The sequence below is a fragment of the Galleria mellonella genome, unplaced genomic scaffold, assembly GCF_026898425.1.
Source record: "Galleria mellonella isolate WM207_F2 unplaced genomic scaffold, CSIRO_AGI_GalMel_v1 utg2721, whole genome shotgun sequence".
NCBI lineage: Eukaryota > Metazoa > Arthropoda > Insecta > Lepidoptera > Pyralidae > Galleria > Galleria mellonella.
The window spans coordinates 290,007-315,155 of NW_026442063.1; the positions used below are offsets into that span (position 1 = coordinate 290,007).

At 38.1% G+C, this 25,149-nt stretch overlaps 1 protein-coding gene across 2 annotated transcripts in view; it reads left to right on the forward strand.

Annotated features, from left to right (window-relative positions):
* Positions 1-25,149, forward strand: part of LOC113522814 (serine/arginine repetitive matrix protein 1) — a 42,800-nt gene that overhangs the window by 8,295 nt on the left and 9,356 nt on the right. For both annotated transcript variants that reach the window (XM_052895363.1, XM_052895364.1), the window contains one exon: positions 21,968-22,153. In XM_052895363.1, the coding sequence (XP_052751323.1) occupies positions 21,968-22,153 (186 nt within the window). The remainder of the gene's footprint in view (positions 1-21,967; positions 22,154-25,149) is intronic.

Here is a 25,149-nt window from a genome sequence, read left to right on the forward strand (position 1 = left end):
ATGGCCAGTCCAGTTACAAAAAGGTCAAGAGCTTGTTCGGCCAAACAAGTTCGCGCGGCACCTGCGCACTCACCGCGCATGACCAGCTAATTGAACCAAAACCAGCCTTGTTATCACATGTCTATATTGCAGCCGATCGGTTTTAGCCGCCGTTGCAATACTCTCGTTATGCTTTTGTCAATTTTATCACGTGCCAGTGCTATATTGACGGATTTAATTACCCCTTTCAAGGCTATTATTTTTTTACTGTCGCCGCAATATCTTGTTCCTTTTAAAATTTAAAACTGTTCTTTAATTTTATAAATGCATACGTATTACGACTGATTATTACACTTTCGAAGTTGAAAACTTTAAATCCATATAACATTATTTGCGGAGTAAGTTGCTTACAGGTAACTAGATGGAAAATTTTATCTTCTGACCAGATTTTACATTTATAAACTTAAAAAAAAAGTCTAAGAATTTGCATCTTTTTTTTTTATAAAATTTTCTAACATGGAAAAGAATACATAACTGGGGGCCTACCATGAAATGAAATTCCGAAATTTCGGACTCAATTTCGTGTTTTCGTTCATACCTAAATCGACTCAGTAAATGGAGCTTAACATTTCATTCGTCATAAATCCTGCCATAAAAGTCCAAAGGAATAATATTTTCATATTTTTAATGTTTTTAAACGGTAAGTATTATGTAATTTTAACATCAAATTTGTGTTTCGTTCGGCATCGAAATTTCGGAAAACATTTCATGGTAGGCCCTCTGTTTATAAATAAATAAACTATTATTGTAATGATGTCCCCGAATATGTATCGCTGTCTTACATTGTATCTCTTCCGGTATATAATACGATCTATAATATCTATGTTGTATTTTTAAATATGCATGAGAGATGTCAAACCATACATACGAGACAACGTCGAGCATGCTCATATAACGGTTATTCGGTTAGCAGCCCGCTAAGTGCTGTAAAGCAACCTTTATAACCACATGGCCAGGGGGGAAAGGGATTGTTAGTAATGGAGACTGAGAATCCTATTGCTAGCAATATACCCAACCAGGTCGACCTCCTCGCGGTTCTCTCTGGAAACTATCATGGTCACCCTCCACTGATGCTCCGCCAGCGTATCCCGTTAGCGCAGGCAAGGTTACCATACCATTTTCACCCATGAAAAAAAAAACCACATGGCCAGACCTTGTTTGCGCCCCCGCACAAACGTTTCGTGGTTGCCATCAAAAGGAATAACAAACATCTCATTTTTATCATTAAAATGTACATCCATTATAAGTTAACTCCAATGTGGTTAGCTTATTTATTTATTTACATATACACTAAACAAACTTTTCACTTAATAGTATCATTCATTAGGTATTCTTTTTGAAAACAAAAAAATATAAATTTTACATGTTAATATGACAAGACCAGTTGTTTCAAAATAGCATAAAATTTAAAATTACACAATTATATAATAACATCATTATTCTATTTTAATTAAAAGGAAAAAAATGTCGTCACGTCTATTTTTCATCCTCATAATGTAAAAACAAAAACGAAAAAAACAACGCACAATACATCAATCTCTTTTCATTTAAAAGTTTCCTCTTGTCGGTGCAACTAATTCATGCATCTTCCTCCAGCCAGCTCTATCCCAGGCCATATCCTTTATCTCCCTATACGACATGACGCCTAGTGTTTCCTTTATCTGTCCCATGTAGTTATTCCTCGGTCTTCCTCTTTTGCCCTCTATCTTTCCTTCTACTATGCTCCTAAAAAAATCGTCATGTCGTGGTCAGGTGACCCAGTATTTTGCCTCTTCTATTCTTTATTATTTCAATACATCAATGTATGAGGGGAAATTTGAAATAAAACTCTATAAATACCAACTTGGTAATTGAAGCAATGTGGAGGTCCTGCATAGAGTTAAGGAAAAAAGACAAATTATTAGAACTATTGAGGACAGAAGGGGAAAAATGTTGGGACACTTGAGACGACACGACGAACTTATGAACATTATAATAGAAGGTAAGATAAAAGGAAGGAGGGGAAGAGGGAGACCGAGACATAATTACATCAGGCAGATCAAGTAAGGAGTTGGTGTCGTGTCGTATCAAGAGGTGAAGAGACTCGCTGAAAATCGTAGTGAGTGGCAAGAGCTCCACCGACAAGGGCGCAGCTCTTAAATAGGATAGATAGATAGATCCTCCTCCTAAAGGAGAGGCCGTACCCAGCGGTGGTACGCTAATTGGTTTTTACGGTAAGCCAGTTATTTCAAGATAATGGAAATTAATATCACTATCAGATAAGACGTGCGTATAATTCAACCACTTATAAAATGTTGTCTAAACGAAGACTGATAAATATCACAAAAAAATGTGTCGTTTCAATATAACTGCGATTGTTTGGCCATTAGCAATTTTATATACGATGAATTGGGAACTTGTTTGCTATAATGAGCGAGGCTCAATTAACGTCGTCGGTCTTTTTTTTTTTAATGGATGATAATGGAATGGTAACCACGCTAGCGCTTACGCTGTACGCTGGCGGGGCACCAGTGGGTGATGATAGGTGAGAATGAAAAGGCAGGTCAGTTAGCCCATCGTGATGAATACATCTGTAATTCAGCACAATGGTTTCCAAGGCGGGCCACGTGGAGGTCGACCTGACAGAGTATATTACTAGTAATGGGATTAGATAGTTCGCATTGCTAACAATCCCTTCCCCCCCTATGTCGCCGTGTCGTCGTCGCACCGATAACGCGGAAACGTGCAACGGTAATTAATGATTACGCTAATGATATCGACGCTTTCTACTCGTTAGGGAAACACGCGTGTGTCGCTCGTGGCGTTGGCGGACCGCTAACAATGGGCGTTGCCAAAAAAGTTCGCTCCCATGCTCCCACAGCTGCGTGAGAGCGACGAGGCACCCGCCACCCGCGCACACCACTGCCGGTGTCGACGTACTCCACGTGACACGGACGCCGCATCTTCTCATACTTTTTTATTTAATTTTTATCTTTAAGTACAACGGGCCCTAACATACCCTTAACTCGTTTCCCAAACTCCAAACTACGTACCGTGACAACCTACAGAAAGAGAGAAATTAAAGAGAGTCAATAAATTAGATGTTCAAAAACGTGTTTATCTCCTCCTACAATCTCCAAGCAGTTAAAGCTGGATGTGAATAGGCATATACGAATTTATCTTGGGGAGTGTTCTGAGGAATTGTTCGGATTGATACCTGCTGCTGATTTTTACCATCGTACAACCCGCCACAAACTAAAATTTCATCCCAACCATCTGGACGAGTGGCGGTCCTCTACCGTGCGTTTTTCAAGGCACTTTCTTCCACGCACAACCACTCTTTGGAACCAACTTCCAGCAGCAGTATTTCCGAACCGATACGACAACATAACCCACAAGAAAAGAGCATAATCCTTTTTAAAAGGCCGGCAGCACACCTGCAATGCCGTTAGTGTTGTGGGTGATCATGCGCGGCGGTAGTCACTTACCACCAGGTAATCCGCATGCTCGTTTGCCCCCTGTGTTGTAAAAAAAACGTGTATGTGTGGGGTCAAGGTGACGCATACATGTCGTCAGCTTAGCATCTGCTGGAATGCTGAGAACAGAGAAAGAGCAGGAAAAGAGCATATTCATTTTTAAAAGGCCGGCAGCACACCTGCAATGCCGTTGTTGTGGGTGATCATGGGCGGCGGTAGTCACTTACCATCAGGTAAGCCGCATGCTCATTTGCCCCCTGCGTTATAAAGAAAACTCATATTTTCACTACACCACCCATTCACAATCATGTGCAGTGTGGTTATTTTAATGAGTTATTTAAAAAAAAAACTTATTCAGGCTTAGCTAATATAATTTAGATAAGGCCAATCCGTTTAATACATATTTATATATCAGCCTATATTGCTTGAATATGTACCTGTTTCACGTGTCGCGACCCAAACGGTAGAAAAAACTCACTTGGACATGTGCGTCTTACGAACATCGATGTCCAATTAAAGATGTGGGTGAAACTGCAGGGCACAAGTCATTAATAACCGGAAGTGTTGCGCAAGCGCATTCCACAGCCGAGAGCCACTTGACGATTTGATCTTGGCGATATTGTTTGATTAATTATTAGTAATCATCCGTATTCAAATCGGAATGAATTGTTTAAACTAATATTATAAAGAGGAAAGCTGTAGTACGCACAATAGAGATGTATACAAGGAGTATTTATATAGAATATGCATATACAAATATCGCTAATAGCAATCTCTTACAGACAACCTGCGGGCCTACATTGAAATGTTTTCCGAAATTTCGGAGCCGAACGAAACACAAATTTGATGTTAAAGTTACATAATACTTACTGCTTAAAAACATTAAAAATATTAAAATAATATTCTTTTGGACTTTTATAGTAGAATTTATGACAAACAAAATGTTAAGCTCCATTTACTGTGCTAATTTATGTATGAATAAAAACACGAAATTGAGTCCGAAACTTCGGAATTACATTTCATGGTAGGCCCCCAGGTCATCAAATCATCACAAATGACAACGCATGAAGGGTACCACCGGCGCCATAATGTTCTTCTGTGATGGCCATGGTGCTACTATTCATGTCTATATGCAACTGTTACTACCTGCTATTCATTACTGTCTGCCATTTCCAGTTGCATTTAAAAAAAAAAAAACAATAGTAATATATCAAGGCAAGTCTTTGATATTTATTAAAATGCGCATTTTAATAAGTACGTTTTTCATATGTTAATGTTATTATGTGCATAGTATTTATATACAATAAATCAATTTGTCATCATAGAGAGATACTCATGTAAAGAATATAGCCGTCTCAAACAAACATCAAGAAATATTTAAAGACGACTGTAACAAGACATGTCGCTTCAGAATCAATACTTACAATACTGACATAAGCAGAATTGGTTTTACAAAACTCATGTATTTTGTTAGATTCACTGCATATATGTATGTAAAATTGCTACCTTCATGTGCTTGCAAATTTAATAAACTGTATAAATTTTAAAGTAACCCGTCAAGTGTTTTCCAGAATACAAAAATATAATCAAAGTTCAGCGATATCTACCTCGATGGCGTTACATATTTCCAAGTCTTCAAAATCGCTATCTACGCACCAACTAAAAATTCAAATGTACATTCATCGCCCATACTAATTTAGAATAGTGGCTTTCCAAAATTGGCTCGATTATTTGAGTAATACACAAAGGCGTAGGTAGTTTCACGAGATTACCTCATGAGCACCATAGAATCAATAGTTTTTAAAACTAAAACATCTTGAAAAAAGGTGGGTTTTAATTTGTTTACATTTTTGACCATATTACACGATTACGTCGCGAATTCGAAACCGATTTTCACAATATTTTTTGCAATGCATAGAGTATGAATTAGTCGCATATTCATTTTGTGACGATTGAAACTACGGGTATCTACGTATATCTTTGCAGGCCAAAAGTTTTGTTACAAAACTAGAAAATATTTGTTTATTTTATTATATTTTCTCGGGATAGGAAACATTGTCCTAAACGATAAATCCGGTGAAGGCACGGGAGGCCTAGTAAAGTCTGTAATGTTACGTCACTTTATTATATTATACTGTTAGCTGGATTTAAATACACACGTAACAATACGTCCACCGAAATTAAACATTCGTTGCATTACCTAATCTTACATTCTTTGCGAGTATCGCGTACACACACATGGTCGGACATACGACTTTTATCTAGACGACTTTAACACAGCAGTACGGGATATGTGTTTATAAAAGTGAAGACAACGGCTGTATAGGCTTAATCCTTTTGGATTCCCCATGTAGAAGTGAAAACGGAAACAAAAAAAATAGAAGTATAGTCCAGTGTGTTTACAATAGTGATCGTGCTTCATATTTCGTGCTATGTACATAATAAAAAATTGTTTTATTCTTTTTTCATATTAGACAACATGGAGCACCTTTATCGCTTGTTCGAAGACCACTGTCTATTGTTGAATCGCTGTTTGAATAACTGTTCGTTGTAACTGTCAAATTTTAAATCATCTACTTGGAACCTAAAGGAAATATGGTTTTATCTCTTATTAGTGTTTTGTATCTGCAATTTTGTAACCGTATTCATCAGAAAAATAAAGTCCCGCTTTTGTTTTTTTTTTTATACCACTGAGGTGGCAAACAAGCATACGGCCCACCTGATGGTAAGTGGTTACCGTAGCCTATGAACACCTGCAATACCCGAGGTATTACGCGTGCGTTGCCGACCCTGAAGAAACCTCTTTACCCCCCTTTTGAAGAACCCCATGCTGTAGTCTCTTGGGAAATCCTTTTTGTAATTTTGTAATAAAACTGACAAAGAAAGAACAATGTAATATGAGTAAAGAATAGTATCCTACCGCCTGTATAACGGATTGTGCTCTGAAGATCTCTTTAATATGATGCCTACAACCGTCTTGCACCATCGTACTGCTCGCCATCGGCAGGGAAACCATCTTTACACTTTAGAACGAGAATGGTCACGCACAGTGCGGTTTCAAAAGAGCTTCCTCGCTTGAACTCTCAGGTTGTGGAATGATCTTCCTGCCGAGGCTTTCCCTAGAGATTACAGCATGTGGTTCTTCAAATAGGACGTATTAAGATTTCTTAAGGATCAATATAGATATATATGTAAAATAATTATGTAACATAGAACGAACAGTGACAACCCTGGTCTTGTTGATTTGTTATTAACACGGAAAAATAGGCAACTCGCATGCAATTGTTTAGAACGTACGTAAATTCAATAAGGAAATTATGTTGATGGTGTATCTCGATTAATGGCTGCGACAACGAGAACAATGGCAAAGGTCAGTGTTCTGGAACGAGAAGCACCGCCGACAGATTACTTGCAGACAGTTCATGTGGAATGGTCAGGCAGCGGTTGTCTTACCACGACATCGCTATTACAACTATACGCGTTCTTAATGTACTTGGAGACCATTGGAATACGTAATAATGATAAATTATGTCACTAATTAGTACGCGATTATGAATATTGACGAAAACAAGTGAAACGGCAAATTTTTATTCTCATTTCACTTTAAATTGCTTATATTATTTTTTAATTTCTTTCTTTCAAATAATAATATTCTTTATTTCAAGCAACATGTATATCAGAAAATAATTTGAAATCTTTTAAATGTAAAACACAAGTATAAGTGATCATTGACGGTGTAACTTAAATCTAAGTTGACTATACTATGACCTTATTTGAGTTTAAGAAATCGGTACATATACTCTCACTGCAATTGTTACTAATATCGCCGACGCAGTAACAAATCTAAAATCAGGTTCGCAGGACAAGTCACCTATTGGCGAATCACAACTCGGATCAACCGGACGGAGGCATGTTTGTTTTATTTACTGGCATCTCGTACTCAAACCTGTTTATACACTGTGGGAACCGCGTCGCTACGCCGCGTCGCCGGTGAATGTCGGCCGACGGACTGCACCTAATTAATAACTAGTTTATTGTATTCGCCCCATCAATTGAGCTCTTTTAAATAGTTATCTGCTAGTGAAGTGCAGAGTTCTCGGTCTCAATATTTATTCGCCCCAGCAACAAGTAAATTATTTTCGTATTGTGCATCTTTTCGAATCGCCTCGCACTTGTGATTATTGTATTGCGCATTTGACAAGCGTGACGATCGTAGTAACTATTTCAATGGTCGATAGAGCTATAACTTTTGTTTTTATTGTGTTCTTTTCTCAGACTCCTCTCTGGCAATCGCGCACTGTACGTACAGGAAGTAATGTAGAAAATTGTATTATAAGATTTCAGTCAAGGGTGAAGTTATTTTAAGGGTGAACGAAATTAATGAGTGTATATATTATATTTGTATACGAACGAATCCATCAATGTCTGATAAGAGAGCAACGCCCACGGACGTTCCGCATTGGCCCGCATACTATCGTTCATTTCACAAACCCGTATATCAATATAATAGGTAGAAAGTTTTAGACGTTCTCACAAAATAATTTATAGTCTATGTCATCACAACAGAAAAGAAATCAATTTCTGCTAATATATTTACATTCGCAGTATTCTACGATGTCCATGGACGTATCTACTATACTAGGCGACAGTTACCACTTCCCATAAAATAGGCTGGCAGCTTCTTTACCATTCCATTATTTCTTTGATCGATAATGTATATTATAGCCCTCTACGTACACGTATTTGTCTAAATATATACATAACTGTATCTCTAAAATGGTCTTCTAAAAATAAACCTTTCGTATATAAACACAATTTTGCTTCTGCAAATGGAATCTAATCTTACCATTAGCCACAAAAGACCTTGAGCGACTCGCCCCACAGTTTATTACCTAAACGATAAACTCGATAACAGATAGTGAAACTATGATATATATACTAACAATGTAATGGTGTCCGAATATCAGAGATATACCCAATCCAACTGGTCAACAAAAAGAAACAAATATGACAGATATGTACAGTGGGTAGTATCCAAACTGGCGACTCGCTACATTTTTTTTAATAGGTGAAAATGGAATGGTTAGCCCGCCTACGCTATCGGGATACGCTGTCGGGGCACCAATGAGATAAAGATAGGTGAAGATGAGTCAGTTGGCCCATCGTGATGAATTCATCAAAAATTAATCACGATGGTTTCCACGGGGATCCGCGTGGAGGTTGCGTGGAAGTTAGGGTATATTGCTAGTAATATATCTGTTGGATCTGATTACTAACAATCCCTGTCCCCCCAACTCGCTAGATTGGACGTGGTAACCGTTGCCTATACCAGCACATTGGACATTAAAGAATACGTTACAATGCTCATGGTATCCCTCATGTGTTGGCAAGACTCGAAGATGTTATCGAAGACAAGAAGGTTGTGTCCTTACCCCATACTTATTAATTTCACAATTACAGCCCAATCTTCAAATTTTAACACGGGTATATGGCTGTATTTGCATAAACATATGCTAGTTTTATCGTTAAGCGAGGCAAAAATACAAATGTCGATCTCATGTCTTCGACCTAAAACTGTCTTGTTGAACACGTTGCAAGACAAAATTTTGAAACAACCTTTATTTATAATTTACATAGTTATAAAATATTTTTTATGCAGACGACTTGACACGTGTTTCCATTTGGTTGTTTCTAAACTATCTATATTACAGTTTAATATTAATATGTAATAGGTACGTAGATCTTGTCGTTGTATTAATTGTGGTGTTCTGATGACGTGACATTTCACTGCATACTATCACGACACGAATGTAGTATGCTGTGTGACGCGCTACTAAATTATCGTTGACCCACCGTAACTATCACTTTTGTATTCGATTCATTACATTGTCACTTTCAACGTGTTCGGCGTTCATTTGTATTGTATTTAAAGTTCTTAACAGTTTAAATACAGGTGCATCGCAATTAATACCGCTTTCTATACTTCTAGTAGTTGTGACAATAAATTTCACTTTTATTATTTTTAATTAATCGATGGCATCTATCTTCGCGCGGCGTCCCCTTTGAATAGAAATCATGTTTATTTAAATATAGTTGTTTACATGCTCTTTTAAATCGTCACCTTATTATAATTCTATCACTGGATTGTCGTATTTTGTTGTTATCTGCTCAGAAGAACCACCAAAAAACTCAACACTAAGCATCTGTTAAGTGCGTACAAAGTAATTTTATATTTGTTTAACTATAATCTCTATAATCAGTTAGTGTTAAATGTTTATGTGTTATTCGAAGTACTTTCAAGTGAAGATAGAACACTAATTAAACCTCATATCAGCGGCTCGAACCTCTTATCGCTTATCAATATCTTACAAAAATTTTTTATATAATAATTTCGGTGCCCTTGTGGTACCATTTTCACTGATAGCCGTCGAAACTGTGAAGATAAAATCAAATATTTGGGCACAATTGCATTAGGCATCAGTAAAAACTTAGGGGAAAGTATTGTTAATAATGGGATCAACAGCCCCATTGCTAGCAGTATACCCATTCAGGTCGAACTCCGCATGGATCCCCCCTGTAAGCCAACTGACCTATCTTCATCCTCACCTATCATTACTCATTGGAACCCCGCTAAGGTATACCGATATCACAGCCGGGATTATCATTCCATTATCATCCATTTAAAGGTGCGTAAGGTTACCAGTGACGGTGACGGTGACGGTGACGATGGCAGACGCGACGGCGGAAATCATAATAATGAGCACAAAAACAGTGGTGCGGTTATCACGCGTTCCGGTCTGATTGCGTACGTGTCAGCGGGCGAGCGAGCGCCGCGCCCGCGTACCGCCTCTCTAGCGCGCCGCGAGCACGACCGCGACCTCATTCCACCCCAAATGATGATGATGCTGCTGCATGCTGCATAAAACAAACCCCAGTCGAAAACAAACATTAACGCTTATCCCAAAAATGTCTTCATTCTTGCATGTTTACATAATGTTGTTAAAGGAAAAGCTACTCATTCAAGGGCAGGTAGAGAATATACAATCTAAAGGGCGTGCCCTACTAAATGGTCTGATAGTGTACTCTAAGCTATGCATGCTGCGAAGGATCCTGTTGAATGTAGAGAAATCATTCTACGCTCCCAATTCGTCAATCCCCAGACAATGGATGAACAAGATGGTCGTGTTTACTTCTTAAAATTATTTAGGACAATTTCTGCAAACGGATCATAGATTTTTATAATTAAACTATTTTGTAAGTACTTGTTCATCTAAATGAAGGTGCCATGAGAGTGCTGTATTTCCTCTAAACAATCCTATTTTTAATGATCGTGAGAAACTTCCGTCAATGTTGATTGAAGGCTCGTAGGTGAGAAAACAGAAATATGTTCATTGTGGATTAATTTACAGTAATTGACAAACTTTGAAACATTCAATAATAGAGCAGAGTTAATTGTTTCAGCAATTAGCAGAATTTATATTATCTGTATGAAACCGCAAAAAGAAATGAAAATAAACTTAAGAAAGGTAATAGTGAATATATTAATCTATAAAATGTAGTCATTAGTCATTTATTCAATAAACAATGTACATTGTGTCTGAAATAAGGGATAAACATACAAAAATCATTACATTAACCTGAATATTACAACCATCAAATAACTATAATAATAACAATAAATTATAATAAATAAATTTTACAATAAACAGTGTCAATTTCATAAAAGAAGTAATTTTCAGTAAAGGAAGGTCCAAAAGTAAAATGAAAATATATGCAAGCTTATGTTTATTTTCATGCTATCATGTACGACGAGTGTGAATGTGTAAAGAATCTTACAGTTAGACTAACTTTCCGATATTCAATTAAACTGAAATTTATCATACGTATTTACGAATAAAGGAAGAAGTTTATAAAAAACAACGCAACCTAATTAATTTTGGGCTCTCGTTCATTTAGTCTCCTTAAGTAAATATAGTAAGACATGTAACAATTGCAATATCCACGTAGCTGGTTAGGTAATCTGTATTTGGATGGACATTATTCGGTGCTCGTAGTTCCAATAACTTACTCGTCGGTATTTGATGACCCAGCGAGTACGCGTAACGTATTGAAAATGCGATACAGCGCGCAAATGTAATACTTTCAAACGCCACACGTAACTAATGGCGACGCCAGAGGACTCGACGGTGAATACCAATTAGACCACCAAATTGCTGTGTAATTGCGAATTATACTTTTATTCTGATGTTTCAAAGTTTAATGTGCGTAAAGTTGTGTTTCTACATATCTTTATTGCACCAGGTTACATGCAGGGTAGCTCGAGAGAACCGAGTTCCAGAGGTCTTTATCCTTATGCATTTTAAATTTCACACTCTTAATTATCTCTTAGTATTCGAATAGGATATAATCGTAATAACTTTTCGCTTCAGCCTGTTTCACTTTCACCTATAATTCACATTATACCTATGTCTATTGTATCGTAATTTCATCTGTTATGCTTGCCACATGGGCAAAATCAAAATAGGTTTCCCCCTCATACTTATTTTTACATTGACACCCATTCAAGTTAATTAACTTTCGTGCTGTTGTGTTTATATTATATGCATTTTTATTGTATGATGTTTTTGTGTATTATAGGTAAAAAATATTAATTCACTCTTGCGCCACCTACCCACTTCTATATGTTCTCTTTTAACCAAAGGTTGTAAGAGATTGCCCTAGCGATAAGACCGCCTTTTATACCTTTATATGTATATTTTGGTGTGTACTTTATGCTACTGTATTTCAGTTGAATTGTTTGTCATTTTTTATTTTTATGTTTTTGGTGCAATAAAGAGTTAAATAAATAAGTTTTTAGGATGCTTAACCGAATAATACTTTGCTCAGTCTTCCTATCAGTGCGTTACTCATGCATCCGCTGACACCGACAGGGTATTATCCGTTTTCCTCTTATTCAACATGTAAACACACGTACGTACTCTATTTCCAGAGTCGTAATCTAATACAGCCGGCCGCAACAATTGATAGGTTGTAATGACAACCAACCTATGACCGCAAGCCGCAACCCACGGACATGAATACGAGTACAATGTTTTTCATGGAGTTATAAAACACAAAAGTTACCATAGGAACGAAGTCCATCTCCATACACTTCTACCTCATGTATTTCTGTCGTCGAGCAATTTGCTCGCCTTGCATGCTGTGGACCAGTTTTAAAATAAGAGTACCGAGGATACTTACTATATGTCCAAGATTTTCAATATCTTAAAAAATTTTGCATTGCAAATGTCCATGGACTACATCTACATTTTGGGATCGTTACCGTACCTATCTTCCTCGTTCAAAAACTAGATATCCAATTGACATAATTGTTTGCAACGAAATTATTAAAGTATGCTCCGATGACTCCGGCACGAAAGCGACTGATAGGTATGTAGATGCAATTCTACCTGTGACCCTAATGGAGATAAAAGTATTTTGAGTTAATAACATACAATTATAAAAAGTATTTTAGCAGTATAAGCATTTGAAGTCTCGCCTTTAGTACCTTAAAATAAATCTTTCAAAAAAGAAATAGGATAAATAATATATATCTTTTAATTTGCATGGCGGTGCCTTACATCCCCGGTCAACATTTTAGATACTTTTAATCACGGAAAATTAAAGAGTTTCCGTGGAATAGTTAAAAAACTATAGTAACTTATACAACCTACTTAAGTAAAGTCATTTTGACCTAAGGCAAAGAGTGAGAACGACACGTCATTTGTTAATTTTGATCCAGTATTCCCGGACATAATAAATAGGTAGGTACATACATCGATACATACTAAACAGGAATAACAAATTCCACGCGGACGAAGTCGCGAGCATCAGCTAGTGACTTAATATATCTACAACATAATTGTATTTCGCAAAACAAGAAATCACAAAATATTTTATATTTGCCGTTGTATTTTAGAAGACCTCAATGCGAGTGCGTTGATGAGATCTTGATGTGAATCATCCTCTCATGTCACGAATTTTATGTCGATTTATAAAATTGTGGCATACAGACGTTGATGGCCAATGACACAATTTATAGATATGGAGTCCACTTTGGTCATTTGACACGTTTTACTCGTTTCAACACAACCTTGCTTTGTATTCTATTAATATCTTACCTATATATGAAAATTTATGAACATGTTAAGGAGTATGTTGAATAAGAAGATAATGACTTCCATACCAGTAAATAAATGGGCGCATTGCGTGATATAGATATCACTAAATCTAGATTCTATTCTTGGTGGGTCCAATTTAGGAAATGCACTTGTTTAAATCAACTCGAATCTGTGTGTCTTAAATTGTGCCTGCAGATATTCGTTTTTGATTTCTTATAAGTGATTATCACTGTAATATGTGGAACAGGCATAGAGTGTATTCAACCAACGATGTCGTATGTTTTTCTAACTTATTGACCATTGACTTCACTCGTTACACTGTTATACCTATATATTATCTAGAAGGAAAACATTGTTATATTTGTATTGTATTGGTACATTTACACAGTTTGTGAACCGCTACACAGTAATTTATGCAAATAAAGAGAACACACGTGTTCGTGTACTAAAATAGATCAATTTGAGAAACGGCGCGTGCGTAGTAGGCAAGTAAGTATAGTGTATGACTCATTATGTCTAAACACGCGAATATGTAACGGAACGCCACTAAACTGACGCTCAGCCCTCGCGAAACGCAGTGTCATTCCCCTAGTCTCATGTCGTGGTCCCTTCGTTCCAAATGTTACAAGTATTTGAAAACGGAAGCAAGACACCTGTCTTACTTCTTAATAATACCCGAGTCCTCAGGAATGACAACGTATGGGGGTTATCATGGGCGAAACGGTATACTGTGTTATGCCCATGGTACTGCTCGTGTCTACAGGCGACGGTTACCACTTTCCATCAGGTGGGCCGTCAGCTTGTTTGCCATTCTAAGTTGTATAAAAAAAGACAGTTTTAGTAAAATTATGATCCTAGAGGCTAATTGTCAATCTCCACGTAGTTCTATTCGTCACTGACTTCTTTCTCCTATCATCCCTTACTGGTATTCCGCTAACGTCAACCATTAGCACCGGCAGTTATTCCATTTTCAACCCATAAAATCGTGTTCATAAATCGTGACGAATCCAGCAGGAGTTAACCACGATTGTTATGATTTCGATTCCTGTATAAATAATATTATAATAAACAGTCTTTCCTTATTCAAACAAGTGATTCAATATTCCACTTCTAAATATGTTTACTTAGTTTCCCTAGTAAACTGTCATGAGAAACGCCAGCCACTTGCATCCACTGGCTCCGTACAACTTGCGACATATTTTAGGTTTTCGCTGCATCTGCTAATTTTACGTATTTGCCATGTAAAGTGTGATCTGTGTTACCGTCACCGTCATCGTCAGCACTATTGGCTGCTGTTTAGCTGCCGAATGTGAACGCTGCCAGGTACATCCGGTAAAAGTGGCATGTAGGTCATCATGCACAATTATAATATCGTTATGAACGTTGCCCACTATTGTCGTATTGCCTACTAAACTGATTTTAGAGAAATGTCCAAAGTTAAATCACGTTGGATTAGAATTTGAGAACTAAACTGTTGACCAATAAAGAAGGTGCAAACAGAAATAATTCTTATAAAAATATTATTATACAAATAAACTTAATTATAAACATTTTGAATAATCTATTTTTATAGCAAACCCTTTTTATAAATTTGATCTAAGATCAATGAACAAATAAAAGTTTAAATTAGTACCGAGTACTCGTACTTCAGTTCTGTGTTTACGTCGACTTTATTTACGTTATTATTATTATTGTTCGACAGCAAGTAGGTTATTTTGACCTTACTGAGGACAAATAATAAAATAAAAGCAGTGATGACTTGTACTCTTGAAAGCTTGGTGATCATAATAAAAAATCTACAAGTAGATTCACATTCCCATATAAAAATTACACTCAAAAGTGTTCCAAAATCAATAGAAGTAATTATTATAGGACTAGAATGAATGGTTTTTAATTAGTTATCATAAATATAAAACTCCCAGGTCACTGCATTATTTTTAAAGAATTTGTAAGAATGTCTCACCGCATTTGACAACGACAAACGTCGCCGGATAACTTTTAAGTAGAAGTGAATCTAAAATTGGCTTGAATGCACTCTATTTTCAGTGCCGTATTTTAGCTTCCGATTATGCATCTTGCGTTTGTTTTTTTCGCCAATGTTGATAATGAAAGTAAAACGGCAGCACTCCACCGGTCCGTCCAGTAAACGGGCGCGAGCCGCAGGCCGACATCAGGCGCATCTCAATCGGCCGAGTTGCATAACAAAATTAACAGTGGGCGCTCCACTTGCTCGTCTCCGCCAACCTCGGACCCAGCTCCACACTGCGCTATATACTTTCTATTGCTGTTTAATATTTATCGCCACTGCAAATTCAGTGAGCCCCACGGACGGCCGAAACTGACATTAAGCGTAACGGTATTTGACATATTCTTCCTAGAAGCTTGCATACGAAGACGGCCATATTTTTTTATTACTAAGAGCCTTATTTACCTTCCCTGTTACTCTTATCGGATTTTTTTTTGATGGGTGAAAATGGTATGGTAACCCCGCCTGCGCTAACGGTATACGCTGGCGGAGCACCAGTGAAGGGTGATAGATGAGAATGAAAACAGGCCAGTTAGCCCATCATGATGAATTCATTAGGAATTAACCATGATCGTTTTCAGGGAGAACCGCGAGGAGGTCGACCTGGTTGGGTATATTGCTAGCAATGGGATTCTCAGTCTCCATTACTAACAATCCCTTTCCCCACCCCTCTTATTGAATTTGAAACTCATCGATATAGTCGATTCGAGTCGTGATCTATGTAACAGAAATGACTAGATTACAACGAAGAAGACTGCGTTGTAATCAAAATTGTTCTACTTACAGTATTCGGCAAGATCTGGAAAGAAGTTACTATACACAAGTCATCAGACATGTGCATATTTTCACCTAATTAATAAAATATCGTATTTACTGAATGTTTAATGTTTACGATTACATCATCATACATCAAGTATATCATTTTATACAAAAGAAACTTGATAGTTGTGGAAATCCTAGATTCTGGGATGCGTTGATTTTCGTGACTGTCCATACTGGTAGCCGTCGTCCTCGGGCCGCGGCATGTCCGGCCGGTCGCATCGATCGTATACACGTATGCAGCTATGCACCCCGGCGCCCGGCCTACTGGGGACTATTCTACATGTAACAGGATATTCGTTTAGTCAACCGCTGAGTCACTGCAGTTTTAATGTTCCTCTAAATATATCTTCACCTCTTTTATTCACATTTCCAGCTAATTCTCGCAAAAAAAAACAATGTACTGAGTACAACTTTTCCACCTTCTGATTGTATTATAACATATATTCTTTTAATTCTCATATCAATTGTTTATGAGTCATATTATTGGATATGGAATGAGTATTTATTTTTATCTGTTGATAATGCTTATTCGTCACACAACTTCCTTTTAGGATAGTGATAGGCGCTTAACATACTCCATCTATCATATTCGCTTTGAAGACAATTAGACAAAACATGCTCCTTGTGCCACTAGATTCTCAACCCTTGAATCACGCGTTCCTATTTCAATCTATATAGAATGGGTTTGAAGACTATGATTCCATAGAACCCTATTGTTGCATACCGAATCTTCAAGTCGCTTAAAAAGAAAACTAATAGCTTATCGCTTAACCCTTCTTCGCTATGGGCACGTGATCCGCCCGCTGCGTTTGTAGACACGTGCCCAGTCCGGCACATGTGTCACCAGCAGCAATCGTGCATATACATAGCTAACGTACAGCTACCCACGCGGCGCGGACTGCGGCGACATCGGATCCGATCACTGGTGGCGAATGTGCACAACCACACGACTCGTGCAGAACCGAAACTATCAAAACAACACGTAATCCAGTTTTCACGCTGATTGTAGCAGTGGCGTGATATGCGGTTGTTTTTGCGGTGTATACGACTTCAATGTCATTACTAATTAGTTTACATGTTATAAAAGCTATAAACACTTAGATGAAACAGAGATTGGTCCCACTAGAGGGAGCGACGACCTCAAATGTGTCGCGGCTGCTGCGAGCGATCGATGGATGTAAAGCGTCTAAGATGGTTTTCGATTTCCAAAGAGATGTTTATCTTTGAATATCGTAATTCCGACTTCTAACTAGAGGCAAAATAACATTTTTTTTACCATATTAATGTAAAAAATAAATAACGACAAAATTATAACAATACTATAGGACAAAATAAAATTGTCAGTTATTCGAATTACTAGGATTAATTTTTGTTTTTATTTTTGAGTTAGTTTGGCATTATTATATTGACATATGTAGTGTTATGTAGGTATTAAAAATACAAATATGGATTTTCCATCCTGCTCACGATCATAACCAGAATGCTGTTGATTCTCCCCCGGTATTGAAATACAATGTCTTTGAATCTTTCTTGTTTTATTTTAGTACAGGATCTCGCTTGATATTTCCATGCTTTCTCTCTAATATTCTTCTTCTCTCATTTAATCTATTTCTTATGTTTGTATTAGAATCTTTTTATATGAAATTCTCAAACTATATACTATTAGATTATTTGTGTTTTATCCTCCATGTTCTTACATCTCTTTGTGAATGCTAACAACTACACTCAGGTTGTGGAATGAGCTCCCTGCAGAGGTTTTCCCAAGAGACTACAGCATGGGGTTCTTTAAAAGGGGTGTAAAGAGGTTTCTTCAGGGTCGGCAACGCGCGCGTAATACCTCTGGTATTGCAGGTGTTCATAGGCTACGATAATCACTTACCTTCAGGTGGGCCGTATGCTTGTTTGCCACATCAGTGCTATAAAAAAAAACTAGACTTTGATAAAGAATTGACTCCATTACGCACGTACTCGAAGTAATTGTGTTTCTTGATTATCATTATATTGACCGTTAACTGTCCACTGCTGAACGTAGGGGTCTTCCTTACGAGGTTTTGCCAGTAGTTGCCACGCTTACACTTTGGTGAAGTTTTAAGTGGGACGCTGCTGCCCAAATTTGTGTTTGATACTTGTTTATTATTTATTTACTTTTTTTTATACAACTTAGAATGGCAAACAAGCTGAGGGTCCACCTAATGGAAAGTGGTAACCGTCGCCTATAGACATGAGCAGTACCATGGACATAACAGAGTATACTGTTTCGCCCATGATACCCCCCATGCGTTGCCATTCCTGAGGACTCAAGTGTATTATAACCTAGCATTACTTAGACTGTGTTCATGTAAGTGCTGTCTTTCATTCCTTTATTAAAAGAAATAGTGTACTGTTATCGACTTGGTCGATATTTTTTGTCTAACTACGTACAATCACCTAATCCGCTTCATAAAAATGAACGTATTCTAATCAATTTAAACGACCACTGATTACGTAAAGACTAGGAATTAGTATTATATTACGCTTACGTTCGACCATAACTTTGAAGTTGATAAAGTTTAAAGTTCTTCAAAAGGGGGTTAAAGAGGTTTCTTCAGGGTCGGCAACGCACGCGTAATACCTCTGGTATTGCAGATGTTCATAGGCTAAGGTAACCACTTACCATCAGGTGGGCCGTATGCTTGTTTGCCACCTCAGTGGTATTAAAAAAAAACACAAATAATTTGCAAATCTTGTTCAAAAGATGTTGATAATCTTTTGAACGAGATTGTCTATGGGTGGGACTATACTTTACAATTGGTCTTTACTCAATACCACCCGTAGGTTTATGGAATGGTAGCGTTCGATAAACAATACCACCAAAAACAGGAAACTGAAAGGTATTGATGATGCATCAAACAAGCGTATTATTATTGAAAACGTTCTCGTGTTTCAATAACTATATCACGTGTGACATGTGATGGGTGATCAAACACGCATTGTGGATACATTTAACAATATGTATATACACATGTACAAGTAATACATGTATATTAAATTATATATTTATTTAACTTTATTGACCAATAAAATGTGGTACAATACAATACAAAGTGATTGGGGGGAAAGGGATTGTTAGCAATGGAGACTTAGAATCCCATTCTTATTCTTATTCATTGCTAGCAATATACCCAACCAGGTCGACCTCCTCGCGGTTCTCCCTGGAAACTATCATGGTTAATTCCTGATGAATTCATCATGATGGGCTAACCGGCCTGTTTTCATTCTCATCTATCACCCTTCACTGGTACTCCGCCAGCGTATCACGTTGGCGCAAGCGGGGTTACCATACCATTTTCACCCATAAAAAAAATACAAAGTGATTAATTAAGCCGTTAAAATGCTAAGAGGTAACAAATTCACTCACATTTTAACATCATCGTTATATCAGCCTTTAACTGTTCACTGCTAAAAATAAGTTTTAAGGGGTCTTGCCAGTAGTTGCCACGCTTGGCAGGCGGATTGGCAACCGCAGTCAGGCTTTAGACATGTTTAGGAGGGACGCTGCTGCCCATCCCTCGCCCTCCCTTAGTCGGCTCCTATGATACCTACGGGAAAGGAAGAAGTGGCCTATTCTATGCTAGGATCACACGGCCATTTACCACATTTTAACATAAAATATTAAATTTTAGTAAACATATATATTTAATATCAGTAAGGATGTGTGAGACACAGAGGTGATCAAAAATTTGTCAAAATGGTACCCCTCAGTTTTATATCGCAATCGAGAAGCTAAAATTATAAAGTATTAGAGTAGTTAAACTGATTTGAAAGCATACGTACGTCGCTAGAATGATGGGCGTCGGCGGCGACAAGCAGCCGCGCCCGAATCCGGTCGACGAACACGTTTCCATCATATATGTCCAGCGACATTCCACTGTTGGAATTACTAAGAAGTGACAGACAAAAACGCAACTGTTGTGATACCCGCCTTCTCGATCTGAGAACTTGAGAAGCGAATGAGGCAACACGGGACGCAGCTATCTGCGGTATCTTTTATATACAAGTATTACTAGCGACCCATCGCGGCTTCGCACGGGTGGACATTTTTACAACATTTTAAAAAGTGGTTATTGTGACATAACGATAATAGTTGGACATATAGTAACGCGAAGTTTTATTGTAGTTACTGATATTTACTTCAATATTGTAGAACATACTTTTGTTCTATCACCAATAGTTTTCGCAGCGCACGCGACCAAAGATATTTTAAAGAATTTTTTTACATCTTGAGTTACGTTACTAAAGTTTTAGTAAGTATCCCTAATCTTTTCTATCAATAAATATAGCGTATGCTATTCAGGGTGAATGTAGCTTTCTAATGCTGTAAGAATTTTTGAAAACGGCAAAGTAGTTTTTATTTTATTTATTACAAACATACATACACACAAAAATAAAAAAAAAATCCTCTTTATAATATTAGTGTAGATATTCAAATAGGTGTTTGTATTCCATGATGTAAATGTTTTTTTTTTTCCTATAAGAACTTTCTAACTTGACACTAATGAGAAAGACAATTAACATGTTTGACCCTTCATCGTTGACCGTACAATTGGTGCAACATTATGACATATTTAAACATCTCGTACGTATGAGTCGTATTCCTAATTGTTAGCGTTTTGCTAGGTTGATTGACTGTTAGCAATCATACAATGTTTTACAACAGAAATTATCTTTATTTGCCTGTTAACAAGCTATATTAAATCGTCGTGGAATGTTGTTGTGTCGATAACTCTGTAATTTAGTATGCATAACTTGTTCTTGGAACGTTTGGACGCCTCTACCAAAGGTTAAACCTAGTAAATGACCCATATAAACCTAGTAGTAGTTTTAAGACTCCATTAAACTTGTTGTCGTCGATCGACGCCCATCAACGCAGCCCCGGCTAATGTTTTGACAGAGAGCTATCTAAAGCAGCATATTTTTTTTTAATAGATGGTAATGGAATGGTAGCTCCGCGTTTACGGTATAGGCTGGCTGGGCACCAGAGAGGGATGATAGGTGAGAACGTAACAGCAGGTCAGTTGGCCCATCGTGATGAATAAACCTGAAATTCAGCACGATGGTTTCCAAGGGGAACCACGTGAGCAGTATATTTTAACATACCGATTTAAAAGTTTTTATATTAGGTACTTTTTTTAAAATGGATTATAATGGAATGGTAACCCCGCCTGCGCTAACGGTATACGCTGGCGAGGCACCAGTGAGGGATGATAGGTGGCAATGAAAAGGCAGGTCGGTTAACCTATCGTGACGAACTCACTTGGAATAGAACACGATAGTTTCCAGGCGGAACCGCGAGGAGGTCGATTTGACAGTGTATATTGCTAACAATGGGGCTACTAATCCCTATTTTTAAGAATCCATTATCCCGCCCTGTATTATGTACTTGCAATGTATTATGAATTTAATATATGTATCGTGACGCGTTGCAGGCTGGCGAGCCGGGCGTGGTGGTGCTGGACCCGGCGGCACTGGCGCGCTCCGATTCGTCCGACGAAGGGGAGGAGGAGGAATGCGGGCCGCCGTCACCGTGCGGCGTGCGCTTCGTCAACGACAACGTGCTCATCAACGGCCGCTCCTCCATGCACCACAAACACAACCGGGAGCGCATCGGCAAGGTAACGCGCATCGCACACCGCACACATACCTTCGAATGCTTAACGGGTAACGCTCTGCAGTACGGCAGAGATCGGACTGTCTCTGTTTGTTTTTATACAACACAGGGGGCAAACCAGTATGATACGGCTCACCTGATGGTAAGTGACTACCGCCGCCCATGATCACACCCACAACACCGCATTGCAGGTGTGCTGCCGGCCTTTTAAAAAGGAATATGCTCTTTTCATGAAGGTTATTATTTATTATACAACAAACAACGGCAAATAAAGTAACGGACCACCTGATATAAAGTGGTAACTATCGCCTATAGACATGTACGTGTCGAGGAAATCACAGTATAATTTGTTACACCCTCGGTAACTTCGATACTGCGCACGCATTGTCTACCTCGAAGAATCTTTTAAACAACCTCTGAGGTTTTCCGAAATTTCGGAGCCATACGAAACACAAATTTGATGTTAAAATTACATAATACTTTGCCGTTTGGAAATATTAAAATGTTGAAATATTGTTCCTTTGTAATTTTTTGATAGGATGTATGACGAACGAAATGTTAAACTCCATTTATTGGTCCGATTTTGGTATAAATAAAAACACGAAATTGAGTCCGAAATTTCGAAATTTCATTTCGTGGTAGACCCGCAGATGTAGTGTACTAGGGAAACCTCGATTGTGTTTGTTCAACGACCGTTTTGTATGTAACATGAAATGACAAGGTGACAGTTTATGGTAGACAGTCCGCCTGATGGGAAGTGCTAACCGTCGCTTAGAGACATGAAAAACAACATAGACGTCACAGAATGAACTCTGACACTTATAGTGCGGCTCATGTGAATTATATAGCATTACGCCTCGGTGCTCTGCAATTTAACTGCTATATTCCTTTCTTTCCTTTCCTTTACAGTCACTTTTTTTTATTATACCGGCCATCAACTGCTCTCTGCTAAACATAGACTACCCCCCATAAAGGGGGTTTTGCTAGTAGTTGACGCGCTTGTCAGGCGTCCGTAGGCTACAGTGACCGTTTACCATCAGACGGGCTGTATGCTTGTTTGCCACCATTGTTGTATAAAAAACAACCTTTTTTTATATACCTTTTTTTTAGCAACCGCAGTTAGACTTTAGTGATGTTTTACAAGGGACGCTGCTGCCCATCCCGCGGCCGTTAGGTTCCCTTAGTCGCCTCTTACGACACTTACAGGAAGTGGTAGTCCATTCTATGCCGGGATCATACGGCAGTCACCGTATATTTCGTTAACTTCTCGTATAATGTGAATTTACAGGGTACAGAGGAATAACACCTGAGTCCTCAGGAATAGCAACTCATAGGGGGTATCATGGACGAAACAGTATACTCTGTTATGTCCATGGTACTGCTCATGTCTATAGGCGACGGTTACCACTCACCATCAGATGGGCCGTCAGCTTGTTTGCAATTCTAAGTTGTATAAAGAAAAAAAATAACGAACATTTAAATATCATATGGGGGTTTGATTATGTAGTTTGAAGACCTCACGTGATTTGCTTATAACAGCTGCTATTGGAATATTGCAGACATTCTAAAATCCACTTACCATCAGGCTGACCGTATGCCTATTACCAGTGTCATTAAAGAAAAAGTGTTTAATAAGACTACATTCCAAAAGTGCCGTATCCTAATCTTCTTGTATCTAATATAGATAACGCTTAATATCAATTGATTGAGTAAATAAAATGTTATCACTTATCGTCATTACGTTATTTAACAGTTATCATTTAATGACAGTAGGTACGTACCCTACGCACCTACCTCGTTGTTGCTACCGCCAAGCAACTAGCTGGCAACCAGATGCGATTTTTTATTTTTACCCAAACATCAAATATTTTTCACTCCGAAACAATACTATTTTCAGGACTTTACCCCCCTCTCTGGGAGAAAAGGGATTGTTAGTGATGGAGAATAGGAATCCCATTGCTAGCAATATACCCAACCAGGTCGACCTCCTCGCGTTTCCCCCTGGAAACTATCATGATTAATTTCTGATGTATTCATCATGATGGGCTAACTGGCCTGTTTTCATTCTCAATTATCACCCTTCACTGGTGCTCCGCCAGCGTATCCCATTAGCGCAGGCGGTACCATTCCATTATCACCCATCAAAAAAAAAATACCCCCTCTCTCTCTTTTACCCTCTGTGTCTTGTCATAGAAGGGTCATAATATTACAGGTTTTTCTGTCTGAAAAAGTCCGTCTTTCAATGATAATAATAACAAATAGCACGCATGCTATAAATTGTTTTGCTTAACAGTTATCACTTTGCAATGTTCAGTAAATATCAGTTTGACTTGTGACGCCACCGTTCGACCCCGGTGTATTGAAGCGGCATAATTAATTGATTAATTATACCATAACATTGTTACCATTTGACATTGTATATGTAATTATTTTTAACTGATAAAATACATATTATTAGATAAACATGTTTTCATTGCGACTTTGTCCCGATCTGACAGTTAAGTGAATGATGCTTATAGTGGGATAGTAAACACTGTGACGTCTATGGTAACTCTTCATGGCTGGGGGGAGAAGGTACTTTTCTTGATGGATGAAAATGGTATGGTACCACGCCTGCGCTAACGGGATACACTGGCGGAGCACCAGTGAAGGGTGATAGATGAGAATGAAAACAGGCCAGTTAGCCTATCATGATGAATTCATCAGGAATTAACCATGATAGTTTCCAGGGGGAACCGCGAGGAGGTCGACCTGTTTAGGTATATGGCTAGCAGGGGGGAGAAGGTACTGTTAGTAATGAGGATTAATAGCCCCATTGCTAGCAATATACCCTGCCAGGTCGATCTCCTCGTGGTTTCCACTGGAAACCATCGTGATTGATTTATTTACTGTCTGCTTCATCATCACCTCTCGTCCCTGGCTGGTGTCCCGCCAGTGTATACCAATACTGCAAGCGGGATTACCACTCCATTATTATCCATTAAAAAAACTCCTCATTGC